Raw genomic sequence first — 22,702 nt, 5'->3', positions numbered from 1 at the left:
GTCTACACTCAATTGGTTTCTGATATAATAAAACACATACAAATAATATTTAAAAGTGTGTCACTGGTTAACCAATAGGTTTTAAATGATTATCCATTCAGAATATTGTTTTTTCTGACTATAAAATAAGTCAAAAATTATGTATACCCTGGCAATATATTTTTTTCCAGCAGGTTAGACTACTGTAATGGCCTTCCCACTGGGCTGTCTAAACAAGCTATAAAGAAGCTGCAGTACATTCAAAATGCTGTTGCTCGAGTCCTAACTAGAATCAGGATATATGACTATAATAGTCTGGTGCTCAGGTCACTGCACTGGCTTCTGGTTGCTCAGAGAATATACTTTAAAACAGCTCTGCTTGTGTACAAGTCTTGTTATGGTGTTTTGCCAAATTACATCTCTGACATGTTAGAACCATATAACCCATCTCAAGCTCTGAGAACCTTCAGGGAGTGGTCACCTGCTGGTGCCAAGAGTCAGGACCAAACAAGAGGCTGTGTTTCAGTTACCTTAAAATCTGGAATAGCCTTCTTGAACATGTGAGACAAGCCACAACGTTGGCAATGTTTAAATCCAGGCTGAAAGCACTTTTATTTATTTGAGCATATGACAACTGAAAATATTTTATCTACACTCTTTGATTTGAATGATTTTTTTTATTGATTTTAAATTGAACTATGACTATTTGTATAAGTATTGTATTCTTAATTTTGCCTTGTTGTAATTTTCTGTATAACACCTTGAATTGCCTTGTGTACGAATTGGGCTGTATAATTAAATTTGCCTTGCCTTGCAATGTTGTTACGGTAACATGTTTTTCGATGTGGAACATGGTATATCCACACATTATTGTTTTCACGATGAGAAATCCAACTTCCTCATCTCACAAGGAAAAGCATCTGATTGGATCTCCTTTGTACACTTTCCATCATTGTAACTGAGCTACTGTGTTGAACAATTTCCCTTGTGGATCATTAAAGTTTGTCTAAGTCTAAGTCTAAGTCTAACCAACTACCAGCCTCTCTTTCATATGTGCTCTATGAAGACCTGTGATTGCATATATTCCTAACTTGTACCACCCGAAACAAAATCAAATATGATTAGATTTAGTTTCTGTAAACATTTTTGTCTCGTTTTTATTCGTCGACGAAAATTTCAGTTAATTTTGTTATCAATTTAGTTAGCGTGCATTTTGTTTTGATTTGTTATCATCATATTTTCGTCAGGGGAAAATAGGTTATTGACAAAAACTAAGATGAAAATTATTATTTAACGAAGTTAACACTGCTGTATAGCAAAAGAAAATAGGTTGTTGAAAATACCTAAGATGAACGTTTTTAATCAACAAAGTTAACACTGCTGTATAGTAAGGCTATTATCGTTAATGAAAACAATGACAAAAACTAGAATTGAAAAAACATATTTTTTTATGGATATAAATAAAAACTATAATTAAAAGATTAAAAAAAACTTCAAATGAAACTGTATTGTGCGTTTACAAAACTAAAACGTACTGAAATTATAGATAATATGCTCTGCTTTTGTCGATTTCGGCTTAATATGAAATCAAATAATTTCGCTGAAGCAATTTTACTTGAGCTGGCAGCACAATGCACCTCACGTCACTTCTCGTTTAGATTCGGCTTCTCATCATCACTCTTCATGCCAAAATGGCGACAGAAGTTGAGAAAAAGCAGCAAAGTCGTAGATGGGATTTCTTGGAAAATGACGGTGAAAAAGAGAAAAGCAAGTGCCTCGTAGTGGAACCAGGTAATCACATGTGTAGAATAATTCTCAAGGAAAAAATCCTCATGGATCTGAAAGTCCATTTGAGAGGCTTGCACAAGCAGGCTAATCGCGAGTACTTTGAAAAAGTGGCTCTCTCTGCATCGCTCCGCTGAAGCGGAAGCAACATCCTAGCCAGGTAGCATCGGGAAGGAGGAGACAACCATAATGACCATAATCACCAACGACCAAATAGCTGGGGTTAGTAAACACGCAGACACAGGAGCACCACAAGCGGGAAGATGCATTCGTAAATAATATGTTTAGTGAGACTGGTATGTCTACAAGATTGTGTGACTTGCTTGCCTTCAAAAAGTTTAGCTTTTCACTGGAGTCAAAATTCATATCACACGGTGCTGCACGAGTGAATAACCTCATTGGAGCTAAGATGGAAAAGACAAAGCACAAATTGAGAGTATGAAAAAAGTAAAACTAATACTAAAACTAATAAAAACTAAACTAAAACTAAGCATTCAGGAAAAATGAAAACAAACAAAAACTAGCAAACCGGCCCAAAAACTAATTAAAACTAACTAAATTAGAGGGGGGAAAAGTCCAAACTAAATAAAACTACTCTATAATGAAAAATCCAAAACTATTATAACCTTGCTGCATTGAGCTTTATATTGTTTTCAAAGTGTGCAAACTTCTACTAAAATATCAACTTTTGTCGAGGCTGGAATCCATGATTCATGTTTACATTGTTTCTTATGGAGAAATTGTTTTCAATATATAAACGTTCCTATTTATAAACCCTGTTTAGGAAACAACTGAGTTAGTAAATCAAGGTTCTGCAGTACACAGAAATTAAATGCATGGTTGTACACGACCACAATACATCCCATTCTTAAGGCTAAATGTTGATGAAACTCTACATGTAACTTTTGGTTATAGTTCCAAACAAATTGACTGGAAAGCAAATAAAGTTGGGACCAAAACGGACGGTGAATCTAAGTTACATTAGGTTCTGTATCACTACGTGAATATATACCTGAGTCCTGGATGTACTGGAACTGTCCTGTCCGCAGGTCATCAGAGCTGTGTTCTGAGCGAGGACATAGAGTGCCTGGAGAGGGTGGTGGCTGGGTCTGGCAGGATTTGGCTTTGGGGACATTGTCAACCGTGTCCCCTCTATGGGTAGTGTAATATACTCTTAGATGCTCCTCAACCAGCTTCAGGCAATTTAAGTGTTCTTGTCCCCAAAACACCTGTCAAGTTGAATGCAGAAGACAAACGGTTTCATTTAAAGGAAGAATGGAAGCATAAAGTTAAATTATGAAACTTACAGAAAAGAACAGTATGAGATAGGGCGGCACGATTAATCGACATTAAGGTTTCAATTAGTGCGATTACGTAGCCGTAAGAGGTAAAGGGTTTTTTTTGTATTTTTTTCGCTGTCACCGGCATTTGAGAGCCATGATCGCCAATCAGAATTATTGAGCCTCACATTTGTCTCTTGCTTCAAACAGGGAGAAACACAGCTTATTCTGTGCATTGCTCTCAGCACCTGAGCGTGTTTATTTAACAATAAAATTAACAAAACGCAGTGAGCCCTCTTTTTAGTCATACACAATCTTTGTCTTGGTGGGCGGAGACTAGAGCGGGGCGCGAGCTTACACACACAGGAAGCATAGACAGCCTCCCTAACTGCGACTCGCCGCAAAGTAACAAAAAATAGGAGGAAAAAAATATATGATTACAAAGCCAAATGTCCCATTGTGAGAGGATTTCATCTTCAATTTGGATGGCAATATGAGCCCATCAACATGAGCATTTAGCGAGAATGTCGTGATCATGTAATGGCAATGAACAAAAAGACAACGTCTGACCGAGTTTATCAAACGTAAAAAATGCAATTTAAGAAGTTTAATATTTATTAATTTAATTAATTTATTAACCCATTTTATTTTTTGGTTGTTTATTTAGGGTAAAGTTATTTACCTTTAAACCACAATACCATTGTAAACAATTCTACAGTAATGGAAAGTGTAATATGTTTATCTAGATGTAATGTATATACTTTTAAATCAGTGGTTCTTACCCTGGTTGGAGGTACCGAACCCCACCAGTTTCATATGCGCATTCACCGAATCCTTCTTTAGTGAAAAATAAAAATTATGTTTTTTTTCAAATTCAAGACAAAGTTACAGTATATGTTTTTGGTAACACTTTAGTATGGGGAACATATTCTAAGTAACAAAGACTTAATTTAGAGTTTTTTGGACACTAGGGGAACATATTCTAAGTAATAAAGACTTAATTTAGAGTCATTTGGTTAGGGTTAGGGTTAGGGCCAGCATTAGAGGGTTAGGGTTACAATAAGGCCATGCCAAATAAGGCATTAATAAGTACTTAATAAAGATTAGTTAAGAGACAATATGTTACTAATTTGCATGTTAATAAGCAACTAATTAATAGTGAATATGTGTTCCCATACCAAAGTGTTACCATGTTTTTTTACTGGTGCACAAAATGAACCGTGCATGAACATCACCTTGTTCAAAGAACAAAACCAACACAGTGCATAAACTCACAACAAATTACACACCTGCAAATCAGTGTGACTTCTGCTGTTGCCGTATCCGCAATACGCCGATAGGGAGAAGTTTTTATTTACACGATGAGTCGGGTGTGTCTTGACCTCCGCCGAACCCGACTCACCGAACCCCTAGGGTTCAATCGAACCCAGGTTAAGAACCACTGTTTTAAATGGTTACTTACATTGTTATACATTATGATTACATTACATTATAAACACTGAAACATTTTTTATCAATGATTTATTCAGTTTAAAAACATTAAATAGAAAAAAAAACTCTGAGTCTATATGCAGAAAGCTAACTATTTTTAAAATTAAATTATTGCATATTGTTCTAATGTATGGTACTTTGGCACAAGTATATGTTGATTGACAGTGTAAAGATAACATGTCTTCCTTCACTCGATATTTTCGGAGTTTTATACATTTTTATGTATAAAAGAAAAAAAACGCAAATTAAATCGCAATTTTGGAGAGAAAAATCAAAAAAAAGTTTTTATGCATCATGCAGCCCTAGTATGATGTGTTGGGAAATGTAAGAACAGAAAACAGAAGAAAAAGCCTACACAGTGACTAAGAATCACGACTAATATGTGAATTCTGACAACAATAATTCAACGTTATCTTCCAAAACAAGTGGAGAAACCGCTGCATGAGTCATTGCTTTACATCATCAATAATGCTACCCAAACAACCGAGCATCATCCTTTCACGGCGTTCCCCTTCCCACACGCCATCGAAGCGTGTCTGCTGTGATCTGGATAAAGAACCAGGAATTTCTGAGTCAAAAGTGTTTCACACATGGAGCTGCCTGCCTGCTTGCTACTCACTAATGCACTAGAGCGGGTTTATGACTAAACAGGAAAATTCAGGGAGTTTCAGGCATTTGGAAAGAGAAAAAAAGATGAAGGAATCGGAAGGAATTCCAGTGGTTTTTGTACAGCACTTGATTAAAACACCATAAACGGCAATATTTGCAAAGTAAAACAAGCGCTTTTGTATTAGGGGATCCACTGAAAATGATCGCTCTGAAGTAGTAATATGGAGCAACGCCTAGTAATAATGCAATCAGTTATTGAAATTGAAACAGGGAATTTTCAACAGGGAACATTATTTATCTTTGTTGCTGCATATCAAATATCACCCTGCTTAAATGTAGCCGTATAATATTCCACGACTCAAAGTCACATACTGTTGTCGCTTTGCATCTGGAGCATTCAATCCATAATCCTTACTAAAGACTATAGCCAAACTACCCCGTGAATGTCAAATAAATATATGTAAGATAAAAAAAAATATTAATGAACACAACTGTAACTTGTAGTTAATGACTGGTGCATTAAATCCATGGGTATTCAGACCTGCAGCAGGCCTCCTTTTAGGTCCAGCAGCAGTTTAGGGGCACCAGGCTCAGGTCCAGGACTGCCACTGTGCCGACACCACCGAGCCTCCAGTGAGCTACTGCAGGAAAAAGGCCCCAGTAGGACATGGCTTTGCTCCTTCAGTCCAGTTCTCACCAGCACATCTTGCAGCTCCAACTGCACAGAAGCGGATTGAACTGCATCTGGGAGAGCAGGAAAAGTGACAAGAAATTATGCAAGGTTACGCAACACATTTCAAAACATTGGACAATGACAATGGAAAATGTTAGGTCAGTGATACTGCAACAGTGTCCACATACATATCATATTAAACTTTAAAATTAGGGCTGTCAAATGATTATTTTTTAATCAGATTAATTACATTTTGGAATTTGGATTAATCATGATTAACAACAGGGGATTATTTGCTTGTATAAATAAAATTTGATTGAGAAAAGACCCTGATATTTGTACACATATGCAATTTTATTGACAGATGTCATCCAGGAACATCCATCCATCCATCCATCCATTTTCTACCGCTTGTCCCTTTTGGGGTTGCGGGGGGTGCTGGAGCCTATCTCAACTGCATTCGGGCGGAAGGCGGGGTACACCCTGGACAAGTCGCCACCTCATCACAGGGCCAACACAGATAGACAACATTCACACTCACATTCACACACTAGGGTCAATTTAGTGTTGCCAATCAACCTATCCCCAGGTGCATGTTTTTGGAGGTGGGAGGAAGCCGGAGTACCCGGAGGGAACCCACGCAGTCACGGGGAGAACATGCAAACGCCACACAGAAAGATCCCGAGCCCGGGATTTAACTCAGGACTACTCAGGACCTTCGTATTGCGAGGCACATGCACTAACCCCTGTACCACCGTGCTGCCAGGAACATGTTTAAACATTTTACTTGAATGTATGTCATTTAACAAGTTTATCTAAAGTTCTTTCAGGCTGTATTTTAGAGTGAAATTGGCCAGCAAGCACACCAGTCGGACTCTCCTTGGTGATTTTTGTACTGACATATGCATTGATCTGATCACTGACCGTATAGCGCAGGGGTCACCAACGCGGTGCCCGCGGGCACCAGGTAGCCCGTAAGGACCAGATGAGTAGCCCGCTGGCCTGTTCTAAAAATAGCTCAAATAGCAGCACTTACCAGTGAGCTGTCTCTATTTTTTAAATTTTATTTATTTACTAGCAAGCTGGTCTCGCTTTGCCCGACATTTTTAATTCTAAGAGAGACAAAACTCAAATAGAATTTGAAAATCCAAGAAAATATTTTAAAGACTTGGTCTTCACTTGTTTAAATAAATTCATTAATTTTTTTACTTTGCTTCTTATAGCTTTCAGAAAGACAATTTTAGAGATAAAATACAACCTTCAAAATGATTTTAGGATTTTTAAACACATATACCTTTTTACCTTTTAAATTCCTTTCTCTTCTTTCCTGATAATTTAAATCAATGTTCAAGTAAATTAATTTTTTTATTGTAAAGAATAATAAATACATTTTAATTTAATTCTTCATTTTAGCTTCTGTTTTTTTGACGAAGAATATTTGTGAAATATTTCTTCAAACTTATTATGATTAAAATAAAATAAAAATATTCTGGCAAATCTAGAAAATCTGTAGAATCAAATTTAAATCCTATTTCAAAGTCTTTTGAATTTCTTTTAAAATTTTTGTTCTGGAAAATCTAGAAGAAATAATGATTTGTCTTTGTTAGAAATATAGCTTGGTCCAATTTGTTATATATTCTAACAAAGTGCAGATTGGATTTTAACCTATTTAAAACATGTCATCAAAATTCTAAAATTAATCTTAATCAGGAAAAATTACTAATGATGTTCCATAAATTATTTTTTTTATTTTTTCAAAAAGATTCGAATTAGCTAGTTTTTCTCTTCTTTTTTTCGGTTGAATTTTGAATTTTAAAGAGTCGAAATTGAAGATAAACTATGTTTCAAAATTTAATTGTCATTTTTTTCGTGTTTTCTCCTCTTTTAAACCGTTTAATTAAGTGTAAATATCATTAATTGTTAATAATAACATAGACTTAAAGGTAAATTGAGCAAATTGGCTATTTATGGCAATTTATTTAAGTGTGTATCAAACTGGTAGCCCTTCGCATTAATCAGTACCCAAGAAGTAGCTCTTGGTTTCAAAAAGGTTGGTGACCCCTGGTATAGCGGTTAAAAAAGAGCTTGTACGGTCCAAAAAAATACATGATTAATCTATGTGTGTACATGATTAATGCTAGAGCTGGGGGAAATATTTGATTTTTAGATGCATCGCAATTCGGACATAGACGATTGTAAAATTGATTAGCAAACGTCAATAATCGATTTATTTAATGTACACTACCGTTCAAAAGTTTGGGGTCACATTGAAATGTCCTTATTTTTTAAGGAAAAGCACTGTACTTTTCAATGAAGATAACTTTAAACTAGTCTTAACTTTAAAGAAATACACTCTATACATTGCTAATGTGGTAAATGACTATTCTAGCTGCAAATGTCTGGTTTTTGGTGCAATATCTACATAGGTGTATAGAGGCCCATTTCCAGAAACTATCACTCCAGTGTTATAATGGTACAATGTGTTTGCTCATTGGCTCAGAAGGCTAATTGATGATTAGAAAACACTTGTGCAATCATGTTCACACATCTGAAAACAGTTTAGCTCGTTACAGAAGCTACAAAACTGACCTTCCTTTGAGCAGATTGAGTTTCTGGAGCATCACATTTGTGGGGTCAATTAAACGCTCAAAATGGCCAGAAAAAGAGAACTTTCATCTGAAACTCGACAGTCTATTCTTGTTCTTAGAAATGAAGGCTATTCCACAAAATTGTTTGGGTGACCCCAAGCTTTTGAACGGTAGTGTAAATAAAGTAATGCAGACAGTTCTAAAATTTGGCTGACTACAGCCAGCTCCTTCATTTTAGAGCACTTGTGTTCCAGTTTTGCACACATTTCCATTAATTTAATAAATGTAATGGGAATTATCTTTCTTTAATTATAAAATGCACTGTTTTTTAAAGTTGCAAGTGATAAACGCATATTTAGTGAAAAAAAGAAATGTAAAACTGCATCAATATACATAAATTAAATTTGCATCAATAATCGATTTTTAATCGAATTGTAGCTCTTGAATCGTAATTGAATCGTGAGGTGCCCAAAGATTCCCACCTCTAATTAACACAATTATTATTTGTGCTTAATCACATTAGTTAACTCGTCTATTTTGACAGCCTTATTTGAAATTCATTGAAAAGCAATTAAATCGAATAACAGCGGTAACTCAACTTGAGAGTGCCCCAACTTTAGGGTGCTTTGAGATAAGAGCTGTGTCTCGGCTAATGTTATTGTTTAAGTTGCAAGCAACATTTTGAGTTACAAGCATCTCCGTCATGAGTTGGTGTGGCAAATATCACAGTGAACACTGTAAGATCTGCCCAAAACATCTGGTCTTACTCGCTAGCATTAGCTTATAGAGTAGCTAGAGGTTAACATAACTTAGGATGGTAAGGAAGAAAGTGACTGTGAAGGACAGTGCTGAGAAGAAGTGGATGATATTCATTGAATTACAAAAATAAATCATAGTAAACATGATTGAGTGTGTAGACGACTTGTCAAAGCAATTTGAGTGTATAACTGCTAGTCTGCACCATATTGAAGCAGAATGAGTTGATAACGCCAGGCAAGGATGTTAAAAACATATCCAAACGATGGACATTTATCCATACAAATTTGGAAAAGCTGCTGATGGTGTGTTTGACGGAGAAGCAGCTGGTAGGATATCCCATAGAATTCCACACTCTAAGGTAAATACTGTTCATTATCATTACTTATCTCCATAAAACTACTTAAATTGTTTGTACTACGTTCTATTGCATTGTTTTTATATAATAGTTCATATCTAAAACCTTGTTTCTCTTTTTAAAAGGTATGTTATTTGTTAAAAGTCTGCTGTTTTGGAGGGGCGAAGCGTCAATTAAATTCATTTCAATCAATTTCATTTCAATTAATTTCATTTCAATTAATTTCATTTCAATTAATTTCATTTCAATTAATTTCATTTAAACTAATTTTAATTGGAGACGTTGATTTGAGATGCAAGTGCTTTGCGTTGAGAGCTGCGTCACACAACCAATCAAGCTTGTACGTTGATGTAAGTTTCCAAGTTGATTTAATAAAGTACAGTGAGACCTAAGTCAACAGCCCCAAATGGTTGTACAATTTGAAATTTTAACCAACATTTTGGTTGGTCAGTACAATTTTACCAATGATATTAGAAGAATGGAATGTCTATCGGAGGAGGTACCTTTGCTGGCTCGTGTCCTCAGAGTTAAGGTCTCTTGGTCTCTTATGCAAATTGGCCACACACGTTCTCTCTACACGCCAACGTCATCAAAAATAAGAGTATGCTTACTGATGTTATGTTATGTCCCATGTAATGTATCCCATAGGTATTGTGCATCTATTAAAACGATATGGAGAACATTTGAATGTGGAACATATGATTTCAACTGTAATTGATTCTTATGGGAACATTTGTAATAAAATTTCAACAAATTGGAGGTCGACCAGCCGCCTGAAATGGATCGTGGTTGATTTTTTAAAAATAAATACCGGTAATACCTGATACTGAGATGTGATCTCAATACCACTGGTGTGTAAAACTCAGGCCCTGCTGTAAACCATCATGTTTAAACAGAGCGAGGCTGACAGAAAAACATGGTAAGATCCACACTGAGAAGCCAAACACCCACTCATCCTGAAAGAAGCAAACATAGCAGGAGCCACCACAATAAGACAGCACTCTCTGTCCTTTCCATTTAATCGCAGATGGGTCATTAATTGTGGTCATATGCTTCCAGAAGTTGGCCTTCTAGTTCCCATAAATCAGCAGACTCCAACCTCATCTAGTAGTTGCTAACATGGCAGGGCTGAGCTGGTCAGGTCAGTCACGGCAACAGCAGCAGCAGCCCATTTTCAAACCTCAGACCAGAATGACTAATATTGCCCTGTGAAGTGGCCTCCAGTGAGTCTGAAAAAGCAGAAAAGTGGAGCACCTACAACTGTCATTGCCATTGTTTTGCACTTATGCAGCTAACATTGTGACCATTTTAAAATATATATTTCATCTTCCAACATTAGTGAGCCACAGAGGATATCCGCATAGTCGCAATCCAACAAATATGCAGATTTTTAGTAAAATAAAGTGTTGCATTTCCTTCGACAGAAAACACACTTCATTCACCCTAAAGGCCTACTGAAATGAATTTTTTTTATTTAAACGGGGATAGCAGATCCATTCTATGTGTCATACTTGATTATTTCGCGATATTGCCATATTTTTGCTGAAAGGATTTAGTAGAGAACATCGACGATAAAGTTTGCAACTTTTGGTCGCTGATAAAAAAAGCCTTGCCTGTACCAGAAATAGCATGACGTCACAGGTTGAAAGGCTCCTCACATTTCCCCATTGTTTACACCAGCAGCGAGAGCGATTCGGACCGAGAAAGTGACGATTACCACATTGATTTGAGCCAGGATGAAAGATTCGTGGATGAAAAACTTGAGAGTGAAGGACTAGAGTGCAGTGCAGGACGCATCTTTTTTTCGCTCTGACCGTAACTTAAGTACAAGCTGGCTCATTGGATTCCACACTCTCCTTTTTCTATTGTGGATCACGGATTTGTATTTTAAACCACCTCGGATACTATATCCTCTTGAAAATGAGAGTCGAGAACGCGAAATGGACATTCACAGTGACTTTTATCTCCACGACAATACATCGGTGAAACACTTTAGCTACGGAGCTAACGTGATAGCATCGGGCTTAACTGCATATAGAAACAAAAGAAATAAGCCCCTGGCTGGAAGGATAGACAGAAAATCAACAATACTATTAAACCATGGACCTGTAACTACACGGTTAATGCTTTACAGCCTGGCGAAGCTTAACAATGCTGTTGCTAACGACGACATTGAAGCTAACTTAGCAACGGGACCTCACAGAGTTATGCTAAAAACATTAGCTATCCACCTACGCCAGCCAGCCCTCTTCTGCTCATCAACACCCGTGCTCACATGCGTCCCAGCGATCGACGGAGCGACAAAGGACTTCACCCGATCATCCGTGCGGTCGGCAGCTAGCGTCGGATAGCGCGTCTGCTATCCAAGTCAAAGTCCTCCTGCTTGTGTTGCTGCAGCCAGCCGCTAATACACCGATCCCACCTACAACTTTCTTCTTTGCAGTCTTCATTGTTCATTAAACAAATTACAAAAGATTCACCAACACAGATGTCCAGAATACTGTGGAATTTTGAGATGAAAACAGAGGTTTTTGTATTGGATTCAATGGTGTCCGAATACTTCCGCTTCAACAATTGACGTCACGTGCATACGTCATCATACATAGACGTTTTCAACCGGAAGTTTAGCGGGAAATTTAAAATTGCACTTTATAAGTTAACCCGGCCGTATTGGCATGTGTTGCAATGTTAAGATTTCATCATTGATATATAAAATGTCAGACCGCGTGGTCGGTAGTAGTGGGTTTCAGTAGGCCTTTAAGATGGTAATGGTTCATAAATATGTGATAGTTACGCACAAAATGCACAGCATACGCATACAGAGTAATAACTTGACGTCTAGGCCTGCAAGGATTAATCGATTAAATCAGTTAATTAAATTAGAAAAAAGTTTTTATTTATATTCTGCTACTTCAAGTTAAAGTTAAAGTACCAATGATTGTCACACACACAGTAGGTGTGGTGAAATTTGTCCTCTGCATTCGACCCATCCCCTTGATCACCCCCTGGGAGGTGAGGGGAGCAGTGGGCAGCAGCGGTGCCACGCCCGGGAATCATTTTTGGTGATTTAACCCCCAATTCCAACCCTTGATGCTGAGTGCCAAGCAGGGAGGTAATGGGTCCCATTTTTAGTCTTTGGTATGACTCGGCCGGGGTTTGAACTCACAACCAACGTTCCCTCCAAGGTGCGCGCCTGTGCAATTGCGCACTGCTCAAGCGTCCACCGCGCACGGCAAATCTATGCCACGCACAAAACCAAATAAAAAAATAAGCGCATAACAATTTTCGACACACGGACACGACGGAGAAAACAGTTTTCGTCATCATTGTTCAAATATTGTAACGTCGGTCGAGATGCTTTGAGGACATGAATTCCATCCATCACTTTACTGAGCAAAACTCTTTGTCGGCCATAAACACATCACCAAAACATCAGTAAAAAAAATTATATCCAGCAAAAGTGGTCATTTTCTGCAGTACAAACCAGACCAAAAGGAACTTTGTTGTATCAACAGCAGCCGCTCGCTCTTTCTCACTTGCGCCAACAAATGCACATATGGCACTTAGCCAGTGATGCGTTTACAGCCACACAAAAAGTTGGACAACTCCAACACCACACATAAAGTGTCATTCCAGGTCGTTACACTATGATTTACCAATCAAATGTGTGCTTATTCTAGTGTCATTTATTAGGAATCTTAATTTATAAATATTAATCATGAAATGCTGTTAATATATTAAATAAATACTAATAAAAATATATTTTTTACAAACAAGAAGTTGGAGGAATGTACACATGATCCCCTGCTTACATCTCATTGTGCAAAATGTGAATGTTTTAATGGGAACTAAATGCAATGTCTGAAAGGGGTACAAATTGTTTCCAAAGCAGGACCTCCACCCAGACAAACAATACAAGTACACAGTTCATGAAAAACAATATTTGTTGTTATTGTAAGTGGGCCTAAACACTTATATTAGAAATGGAAATGACTGCTGTCATTTGATTATAATAATAAGAGAATGTTGTCTGTCTATCTGTGTTGGCCCTGCAAGATGGCGGCACCTTGTGAGGCAACAAAAGCATGGGGCGGTGTCACTATACCATCGCTCCACGCATGTGCAAAAACTATATCCCTTTCTTTCTTGCTATTTTTTTTATGAAGGCACTGCTGCGAAGTCACATGCTGCGATATTTCAATGTTTTGTATAAAAAGAAAAGCTTACATAGTAGGAAAAGAGAACAATAATATGAAAATCAACAATGAGTAGCTTAAAAAAAAAAATCAGGGACGATTTCGATTCCTTTCACTCCGCTGTCTTTGCAATGAATGACGCAATCAAATTCTCAAGAGTCAATTTTCACTAAATGTAAATTTTTGAACTTAACTATCACAGAATAATATCACAGGATAACAAAAAGGAGACTTTACAATTGGCAGTATTGTGAATTGATGTATGTCATTTAAGGCTGCCGAGCAGATCGTTTGGGTTTCAGTACGGATCCGTAGGCCTTAGAAAGAAATACTATATTCTTAAATAATGCTTGTTATTAATTAAATGTTTTACATTACATTGTTATTGAAATAAATATTGCTTTAAAAAAACAAGAACCATGGTAGCAGTGGAGGCGTGCACGAATGAACTGCCGTAAAACATGTTGACAAAAAGTGACGTAGTCTTAACAATTAACATTCATTAACACGCACAAAAGTACTAAAAAATTGGTACCGCCATTGATTTCAAGTTACCGGAAATTAGTATTGGTTCAAATGTGAAAGGTACCCGTCCCTAGTCTCAATTACTTGCATTGATTTCCTATTGCCTGCGAATAGCAAAGAAGTACTATACTTGTGCAACTGATATAAACATCAATAGATTTTTTTTATCGACTTAAACAGAAAAGCCTACCATTAACATACTGCACATGTAGCTGCGTACAGGTAGGATTGTTATCAGTGTTCCATTTAGAATGTAAAATACATGAATAGACAGACTAAACACTTGCCCCAATCGATAATGACGCAAATAATGTTCTAAAAAAATCACTGCAATTTGAAAAAGTTCCAGTGGGTTCATTCGGGGTAAAGTAGGATAGGTGAAGTTTGAAGGAAAGATGGAACGCAAGTGAGTGGAACAGGAGCTGATAGGAGACAAATGGATGTCAACATGCACAGAGGGAAAGGGTGTGAAAGATATGAAATGATGAATAAATGACACATCTTTCCAGAGTCGGTAAACTGAGTAAAGTTATACTCAATCATCAGACAACACAACAGGAGTGTTGCAATAAAAGAGGGATTTTTCTTTTCATACTGAGATGAGTCATGTGTCCAGGAAAAATATGTTGTCGATACAAGTTGGCAGTTTACCTGCTTGTGTTTTCTGGTGTTGTGGCGCACAGAGCTCGCTGATTTATCAAATTGGTTTATTTTCATGGTGAGGATTTATTTGACAGCCCAAGGAAACTCCCAAACATGGTTTAAATGTTGAATGGTGGTCTTTCATTCCTATGTGAGTGGGAGACACAAACCCAGACACACACTAATACACAGAATTATGAGTATATCAAACCCTTGCATATGGTATATAGTATAAGTTCTCATGCACACACACACTCAAGCTCCGAAACAATGTGTAATCAAAGCATTCTGACTCCCTCACCATGCGTCATTTACAGCCTACTTGACCACAGCATCTGGGAGTTTAAGCCAGAAGCAGCAGCAGCAACAACAGCAGCTCTCAATAATTACTTTAATTTGGAATGATTTTAATGAGGGGGAATCAAACTCATTTATCATCATCTTTTTTTCCCCATCCAGTCAAGTGAGGCTCTCATTTGTCAACCCCCTCAGCATGCGTGTCGAAGCTCTCTCTGTGCGACCATAATACCAGTAAGTCATCCCCAAAGATGTATCAGCAGACAGTCAAAGTGCAGGACAGAAGAGCAGAAACAATATTTTGTACAATAAAAATATAGGAGTAACATGTTCATCTTCAAATAGACTTACACACACCTCAGAAACCAAACTAATCCCTTTGAATAATGCTCAGATATTTTTAGAGACACACATGGAAATGCATGTTGCTCATAAGTTCAATGGTAACCTTGACAGGGTCTTGCAGATGTACATCAGCAAGGTGCATTCCGGCACACTTTGGTCAATGCACTCTGCTAATTATGCGCAGCATTGCAACTCTGTCCAATGCCCGCAACTTCCCCACACTTTTTGGCCAATCAAATTTGTCTCAGAGTGGCACTCAAACACATATGTCAGCTGTCTAATCAAGACTTGTTTGTTTCTTGTATAGACGAAGCAGGAACAACAACTTGTAACAAAATAACAACTCTTTCGTGAGCAAACAGCACATTTGCCATCCTCCCATATAAAGTCCTGGTCAAAAGTTTATATACACTTGTAAAGAACATAATGTAATGGCTGTCTCGAGTTTCCAATAATTTCTACAACTCTTATTTTTTTGTGATAGAGTGATTGACATCACATGGACAAAGATAAGACCTGCTGGAGGAAAGTTCTGTGGTCAGATGGAACAAAAATTGAGCTGTTTGGCCACAATACCCAGCAATATGTTTGGAGGAGAAAAGGTGAGACTTTTAATCCCAGGAACACCATTCCTACCATCAAGCATGGTGGTGGTAGTATTATGCTCTGGGCCTGTTTTGCTGCCAATGGAACTGGTGCTTTACAGAGAGTAAATGAGACAATGAAAAATGAGGATTACCTCCAAATTTTTCAGGACAACCTAAAATCATCAGCCCTGAGGTCGGGTCTTGGGCGCAGTTGGGTGTTCCAACAGGACCATGACCCCAAACATCAAATGAAATCAAATCAACTTTATTTATAAAGCACATTTAAAAATTTACCACCAGGGTAGCCAAAGTGCTGTACAATGGGCAGGTTAAAAGATAACACATGAGAAACGAGCAAGCACAACACAAACAGAGCACGATAAAAAATAAATTAATTATCTAATAAAACCAAAAACAGGTTCACAGCAGATGTATTGTGGGACGCCATAGCAAGATGGAGATCACTCAGTGTTAAAAGCCATGGAATAAAAGCATGTTTTTCAGAGCGATTTAAAAACAGGAAGAGAGGAGGCCTGTCTAACACTCAAAGGTAAGTCGTTCCAGAGCTTGGGAGCAGCATCGGCGAAAGCTCTGTCACCTCTAAGCTTCAGCCTTGTGTCAGGGACCGTCAGTAGCAGCTGATCGGCTGATCTTAAGGATCAGGGGGAGGCAGTAAGGCTGAAGGAGGTCGGAGAGATATGTTGGAGCGAGGTTGTTTAGACATTTTAAAACAAATAGTAGGAGTTTAAAATTGATTCGGTAACGCACAGGGAGCCAGTGAAGGGACGCTAGTATAGGGGTGATGTGCTCACGCCTGCGGGTCTGTGTTAGCAGACGAGCAGCAGAGTTCTGCAGGAGCTGCAGGCGGGCGAGGGAGGCCTGGCTAATGCCTACGTACAGGGCATTGCAGTAGTCAAGACGAGTCGAGATAAAGGCGTGGATTAATTTCTCAAGATCATGTCCTGACAGAAACGGTTTCACTTTCGCTATTTGGCAAAGTTGATAAAAGCTTTTTTGTACGAAGCTGCTGATTTGTTTTTCGAACTTAAAATCTGAGTCGAACTTTACCCCCAGGTTTGTAACACAGTCACTGAGATACGGGGACAGAGTGCCGAGGTCAACGTTGGGGGAGGGAGAGCGACTTGGACCGAACAACATAACTTCTGTTTTGTTTTCATTTAGGCTCAGGAAGTTAACTGAAAGCTAGGCTTTGATGTCGTGCAGGCAGTCAATAAGACTTTGGACCGTGTTATTTTGTGCCATGGGAAAGTAGATCTGGCAATCATCGGCATAAAAATGAAACGCAATAAACTTCCTGAAAACAGAACTGAGGGGGAGAAGGTAAAGTGCAAATAAAATTGGTCCAAGGATTGAGCCAAACATGCATCAAAAGTGGTAAAGGAATGGCTAAATCAGGCTAGAATTAAGGTTTCAGAATGGCTTTCCCAAAGTCCTGACTTAAACATGTGGACAATGCTGAAGAAACAAGTCCATGTCAGAAAACCAACACATTTAGCTGAACTGCACCAATTTTGTCAAGAGGAGTGGTCAAAAATTATACAAGAAGCTTGTGGATGGCTACCAAAAGCACCTTATTGCAGTGAAACTTGCCAAGGGACATGTAACCAAATATTAACATTGCTGTATGTATACTTTTGACCCAGCACATTTGGTCACATTTTCAGTAGACCCATAATAAATTCATAAAAAAACCAAACTTCATGAATGTCTTTTGTGACCAACATGTATGTGCTCCAATCACTCTATCACAAAAAAATAAGAGTTGTAGAAATGATTGGAAACTCAAGACAGCCATGACATTATGTTCTTTACAAGTGTATGTAAACTTTTGACTACGACTGTAGCTCAGACTTTATGCATGTTCCTGTCTACACCGCTAAGCCTTTTGGGAAATAAACATCTACATCCTAGTTTATATGAAATGCATGAATTTGTTTAACCTTTATTTATCCAGGATAAGACAATTAAGAACAGATTCTCATTTGCAATGCTGCACAAGCACAGAGGCAGCATTTACATGTCAGAAAGGTTAAAATGTGATGATCATTACCAACAAAAAATATACATTTTGCTCAATCTCAGCAATTCCCAAATGCTCTTGACATGCGGAGCAAATGTGTTGAAACATACATTGTTTGAAATGGACAAACACATTTCAAGCGTAAAATTTACACAGAGAATGTTTGCAACTTGTTGACAACAGAGCAGACAGCCGACAATAAGGAAGCCTTCGGTGATGTTTCTTACTGTAATTATCATTATTAATCGTATTAGCTATAATGAATTATAACCGTAAAGTCATTTGACACTGAGCCAGTGGCGTGTCCAGACTTTTTTTTCAGGGGTGGTACAGGTGAGGGGCGCCTAGTTCTGCAGGGGTGGCACCCAAAAAACCGTTAATCTACCGCAGGGGGATCAGTAGCTACTAGACTAGCTTACTACTACCAAATATGGAGTAAATCTTCTTGTAAGACAATTGCTGACATTATATAATAATGACGCTGCCAAGAACCGAACCCACGTCATGTGACATAAAACGTATATGCGTGGACCATTACGCTACCAGGGAATTGCTATGTTATCACCAAAATTTGGACACACCTTCTCATTTCAATGCGTTTTCTTTATTTTTATGACTATTTACATTGTAGATTGTCACTGAAGGCATCCAAACTATGACACCTGTGAAGTGAAAACCCTTTCAGGTGACTACATCTTGAAGCTCATCGAGAGAATGCCAAGAGTGTGCAAAGCAGTAATCAGAGCAACGGGTGGCTATTTTGAAGAAATTACAATATAAAACATGTATTCAGTTATTTCACCTTTTTTGTTAAGTACATAACTCCACGTGTTCATTCATAGTTTTGATGCCTTCAGTGACAATTTACAACGTAAATAGTCATGAAAATAGAGAAAATGCATCGAATGAGGAGAAGGTGTGTCCAAACTTTTGGCCTGTACTGTGTATATTGTTTTGTTTAAATCATTTGTAATCCATACTGCTCATGGAGCGATAAACGCCTTGGATTAATTTTGCCGTCAAATGTAATACCATGCACTGTTATTCTTTTATTCTATTGGCATTAAAAAAAACTTAGTATTTTTCATCCAGATTCCAAACAGACTGCAACTCTCATAAGCCCACATTTTCAATGGAGCTTCGGCAGTTTATGTGTTGTCGAATCTCCTCGCTAAATCTGAACCGTTTCCCGAAGCGTTAACGTGGTACGGCCGAGCAGCGAGGCTCCTCCCCTACACGCTGCAAGCCTCGATACGCGCTTTGCGGAAACGCCCTCTCCATTACTCGACACACCATCTCATCACATCCTAGGACAAAGCACACCCCCACCCACTCGCAGTATATGTGCGCGACGGCCGCTGTCCTACTACATTCGTATTCTTTCAACTGCTCCATTGCTGAGTGGGGTGGCACCTAGGGTGACCTATCGGATTCTCCGGGTGGCACGTGCTACCCCAGGCCACCCCCTAGACACGCCACTGCAATGAGCTCCTGTGTATGCACATTTACTGCCATCTAGTGCCTACTGGGGGGTATAAAACAAGCAAAATATCAATACAGTATTTGTTTTAAATTCTTGGTTGAAATCCTGTGCTTTTTAATGTCAATGTTACACAAAACACTAACATTATTGATAGCAAATTAAATTAATTATGTTGATTTAATGTTATCAAAATAAATAAACCTAAATCATTGCAACTTTTGTGGGGACTTTCTTTAAAAGCTGCCGCAAATTCACGTATTTTAGGTCGCAAAGATCACAAATAAAGCCTGCAAAATCCTGCAGGGACTGATTAGTGGTGTTTTGAGTTGCTGTGTAATATACCATATTAATAATATTCAAAAAAGTTATATAATAAACAAGGCAATCCTGATTAACTTAATTTACTAAATACATGTAAAATTACACAACAGATGTATTTATTCTATGGAAGAGTCTACTACTCTTTGGGTTTCCTACTGATCGGTTTTAAAATAACCACCAGTTTCCAGAAACTGCCATGTATAAAGCCTTAGATGTCCATTAAATCTCTGCCTCATGCTGAAAGCTTTACTCATGATAAGGGACTGACAAAAAAGTGTGGTAGTACACTGTCAACATGGACACACACACCTGCTGCTCCCCTGCTGGTCAGCTCTTAGTGGCGTTGAAAAATAAAAAGTTTACACATGACTAGCAGGGGGGATTTTGTTGGTCTCACACACACACACACACACACACACACACACACACACACACACACACACACACACACACACACACACACACACACACACACACACACACACACACACACACACACACACACACACACACACACACACACACACACACACGCACACACGCACACGCACACACGCACACACACACGCGCACACTCGCACAAAAACGCAGCATCTAATACTGTATTACACTACCTAAAAAAAGCAGTTTGCATCTATATTTTTAGTTAATCTATTCTTTCGTGATCTAAAATGGTCAGCCAAAAACTTAATTGTGTTGGAAGAAGTCTGTTTTATTTGATTAAAATTAATACTTGGATCTTTCAGCAAGTTTACTGTGCTTAAAAATGAAGTTGATCCAATTATTTTTGCCAGATATTTTAGCACGGCTGCTGTAATTATGAACAGATGTTTTTAAGTAGACACAAGTTTGACAAATGAAATTGATCAACTGAATGTTCAGCTGCAGTGGTTTACTGCTTCGTAAAAATAAATTATCTGCAACAAAAAAATTAATAAATTATTCCTTTTTAAACAGTTATTTACAACAGTTGCATTTGATTAAATGGTATTCAATATCAGCGTGTCATTACAGCACGGCTGGCACAGCAAATTTTATGTCAATTTAAAACAAGTGTAAAACACAATTTAAAAAAACTATCTGCGTGTATCTGTGTAACATTACACATATACAACTGTGACTCCTGGACAACCGAACCTGCTCAAGTTTCTGAAAGCTCCTTAACTACAATAAATGCATACAATTTACTTCCAAAATATAAATTATTAATAGAAATTAACACAATTTTAAATAATAGACACAGCACAAATCCCTAAGTGGGCAACAGACTTGAATGAATGAGAACATTTTACACAATATTACATAATGTTATATTTTATATTGCTACTTTGCTACTTTTTTTGTCTACTTTATACCTGCATTATCCTTTACATCCTTAGTAACTGAGCTACTGTGTGGAACAATTTCCCTTGTAAATCAGCAAAGTTTGTCTAAGTATCAGTCTAATTTGCTTGATATTAACAATATAGACACATTTGACCAGTTTTGCAACAGCTGAATTAGATGACAATTTAATATGTATATGAAAACCCTGCACTTTTTTTCAGCACTTATGGAAAGGTTTTTCAATATGCTTTTGGCATTTGTACGAGATAACTGTTCCATGTACTGTATTTTAGTACTTCTGCAGGTCGTAAAAAGGGGACCTATTATGCAAAACCAACTTGTCTTACCTGCTTGTACCGGTTTTTGTTTATTTGGAATCTCTGAAAGTCTTAGAAATCAAACAATGGAAACATGGCAGAGATATTTATAAAACAACTTAACCTTCTTCCAAACTTGTTGGAATTTGAGACTTTATTGACGTTTTTTGACTTTACGTCAGCGGATATCTCCATATATGATAGAGGTTTATTCGAAGAATTGCTTTCTGCAAGTCTGCTATCTTTATTCAGTTGTAGTCAACAAGTTCCTTATTTTACTCTATCCTCTCGTTGTGGGGCACACTGTACATCGTACATCCACATGCATGCTAAAATCCTCCGCTTTTGCCATTTCCAATAAAACATTGTGTATAGTTCTAACTTATATCTGTCAGTAGACTCCGTATGGAAAAACAACGCATTCTAAAGAGACAGTTAGAAAGCGGCTTAAAGATGGTCTTTAAAATTTTGGTCTGTAAAATTAATGCATGCAAAATGTTGTCCGAAGAACCGCCAGTACATAATATGTAGCCCACAAAGAAGTGTTTTAAATGTAAAAGAAATTGTGATATGACCCCTTTAAAGCAGCACTAAGTAACTTTTCAACCTTTATAAAATATTTTCAGAACTTTTGGGATGATACATCAACTCTGTCCTCACCTGAAGGGGTCTGTATCGCTTTCACTGGTACTAAGCAACTTTGAGGAGGGTGGCAGGAACCTTGCCACGTGAAAAACTACAAATGTGCAGACTGCTTTACGGCATACGTCACTCCCCCTTTTCCCATTCGTTACAAAGATGTAAGTTGATGCTAAGCCTACGTGCAATTACTTCTATCATGGTAGAAGCTGCAAAACAACAAACAAAACTAATAGTTTTGTATGAAAAGACAAAAAAAAGGGGAGGCTACCCGGATAAAAAGACAGTCAAGGATCAACATTGGTTCGGCGTTCCCTCGCTGGTGTGAGCTCAAAGACTAGGAGGGATTTTCGACCGATGCTGCCTCGGCTCTGTTCGTGCTGGATTAGTTTACCTATCTTTCGATGCTCAAATCCAAATGATAATGCTAATGTTAGCTATTGGAAATTTGTGTGGGAGCAATA

The 22,702-nt window shown here is 37.8% G+C and overlaps 1 protein-coding gene across 1 annotated transcript in view; it reads right to left on the bottom strand.

Moving 5' to 3' along the window:
* Positions 1-22,702, bottom strand: part of LOC133660324 (intermembrane lipid transfer protein VPS13B-like) — a 563,168-nt gene that overhangs the window by 141,813 nt on the left and 398,653 nt on the right. Inside the window, 2 exon segments of the mRNA XM_062063728.1 lie at positions 2,777-2,993; positions 5,686-5,888. Of these exon segments, the coding sequence (XP_061919712.1) occupies positions 2,777-2,993; positions 5,686-5,888 (420 nt within the window).

This window comes from Entelurus aequoreus, linkage group LG11 (assembly GCF_033978785.1).
Source record: "Entelurus aequoreus isolate RoL-2023_Sb linkage group LG11, RoL_Eaeq_v1.1, whole genome shotgun sequence".
NCBI classification, from domain to species: domain Eukaryota; kingdom Metazoa; phylum Chordata; class Actinopteri; order Syngnathiformes; family Syngnathidae; genus Entelurus; species Entelurus aequoreus.
The sequence above is the reverse complement of the archived record's forward strand: the minus strand, read 5'-3'. Positions and strand labels throughout refer to the sequence as shown.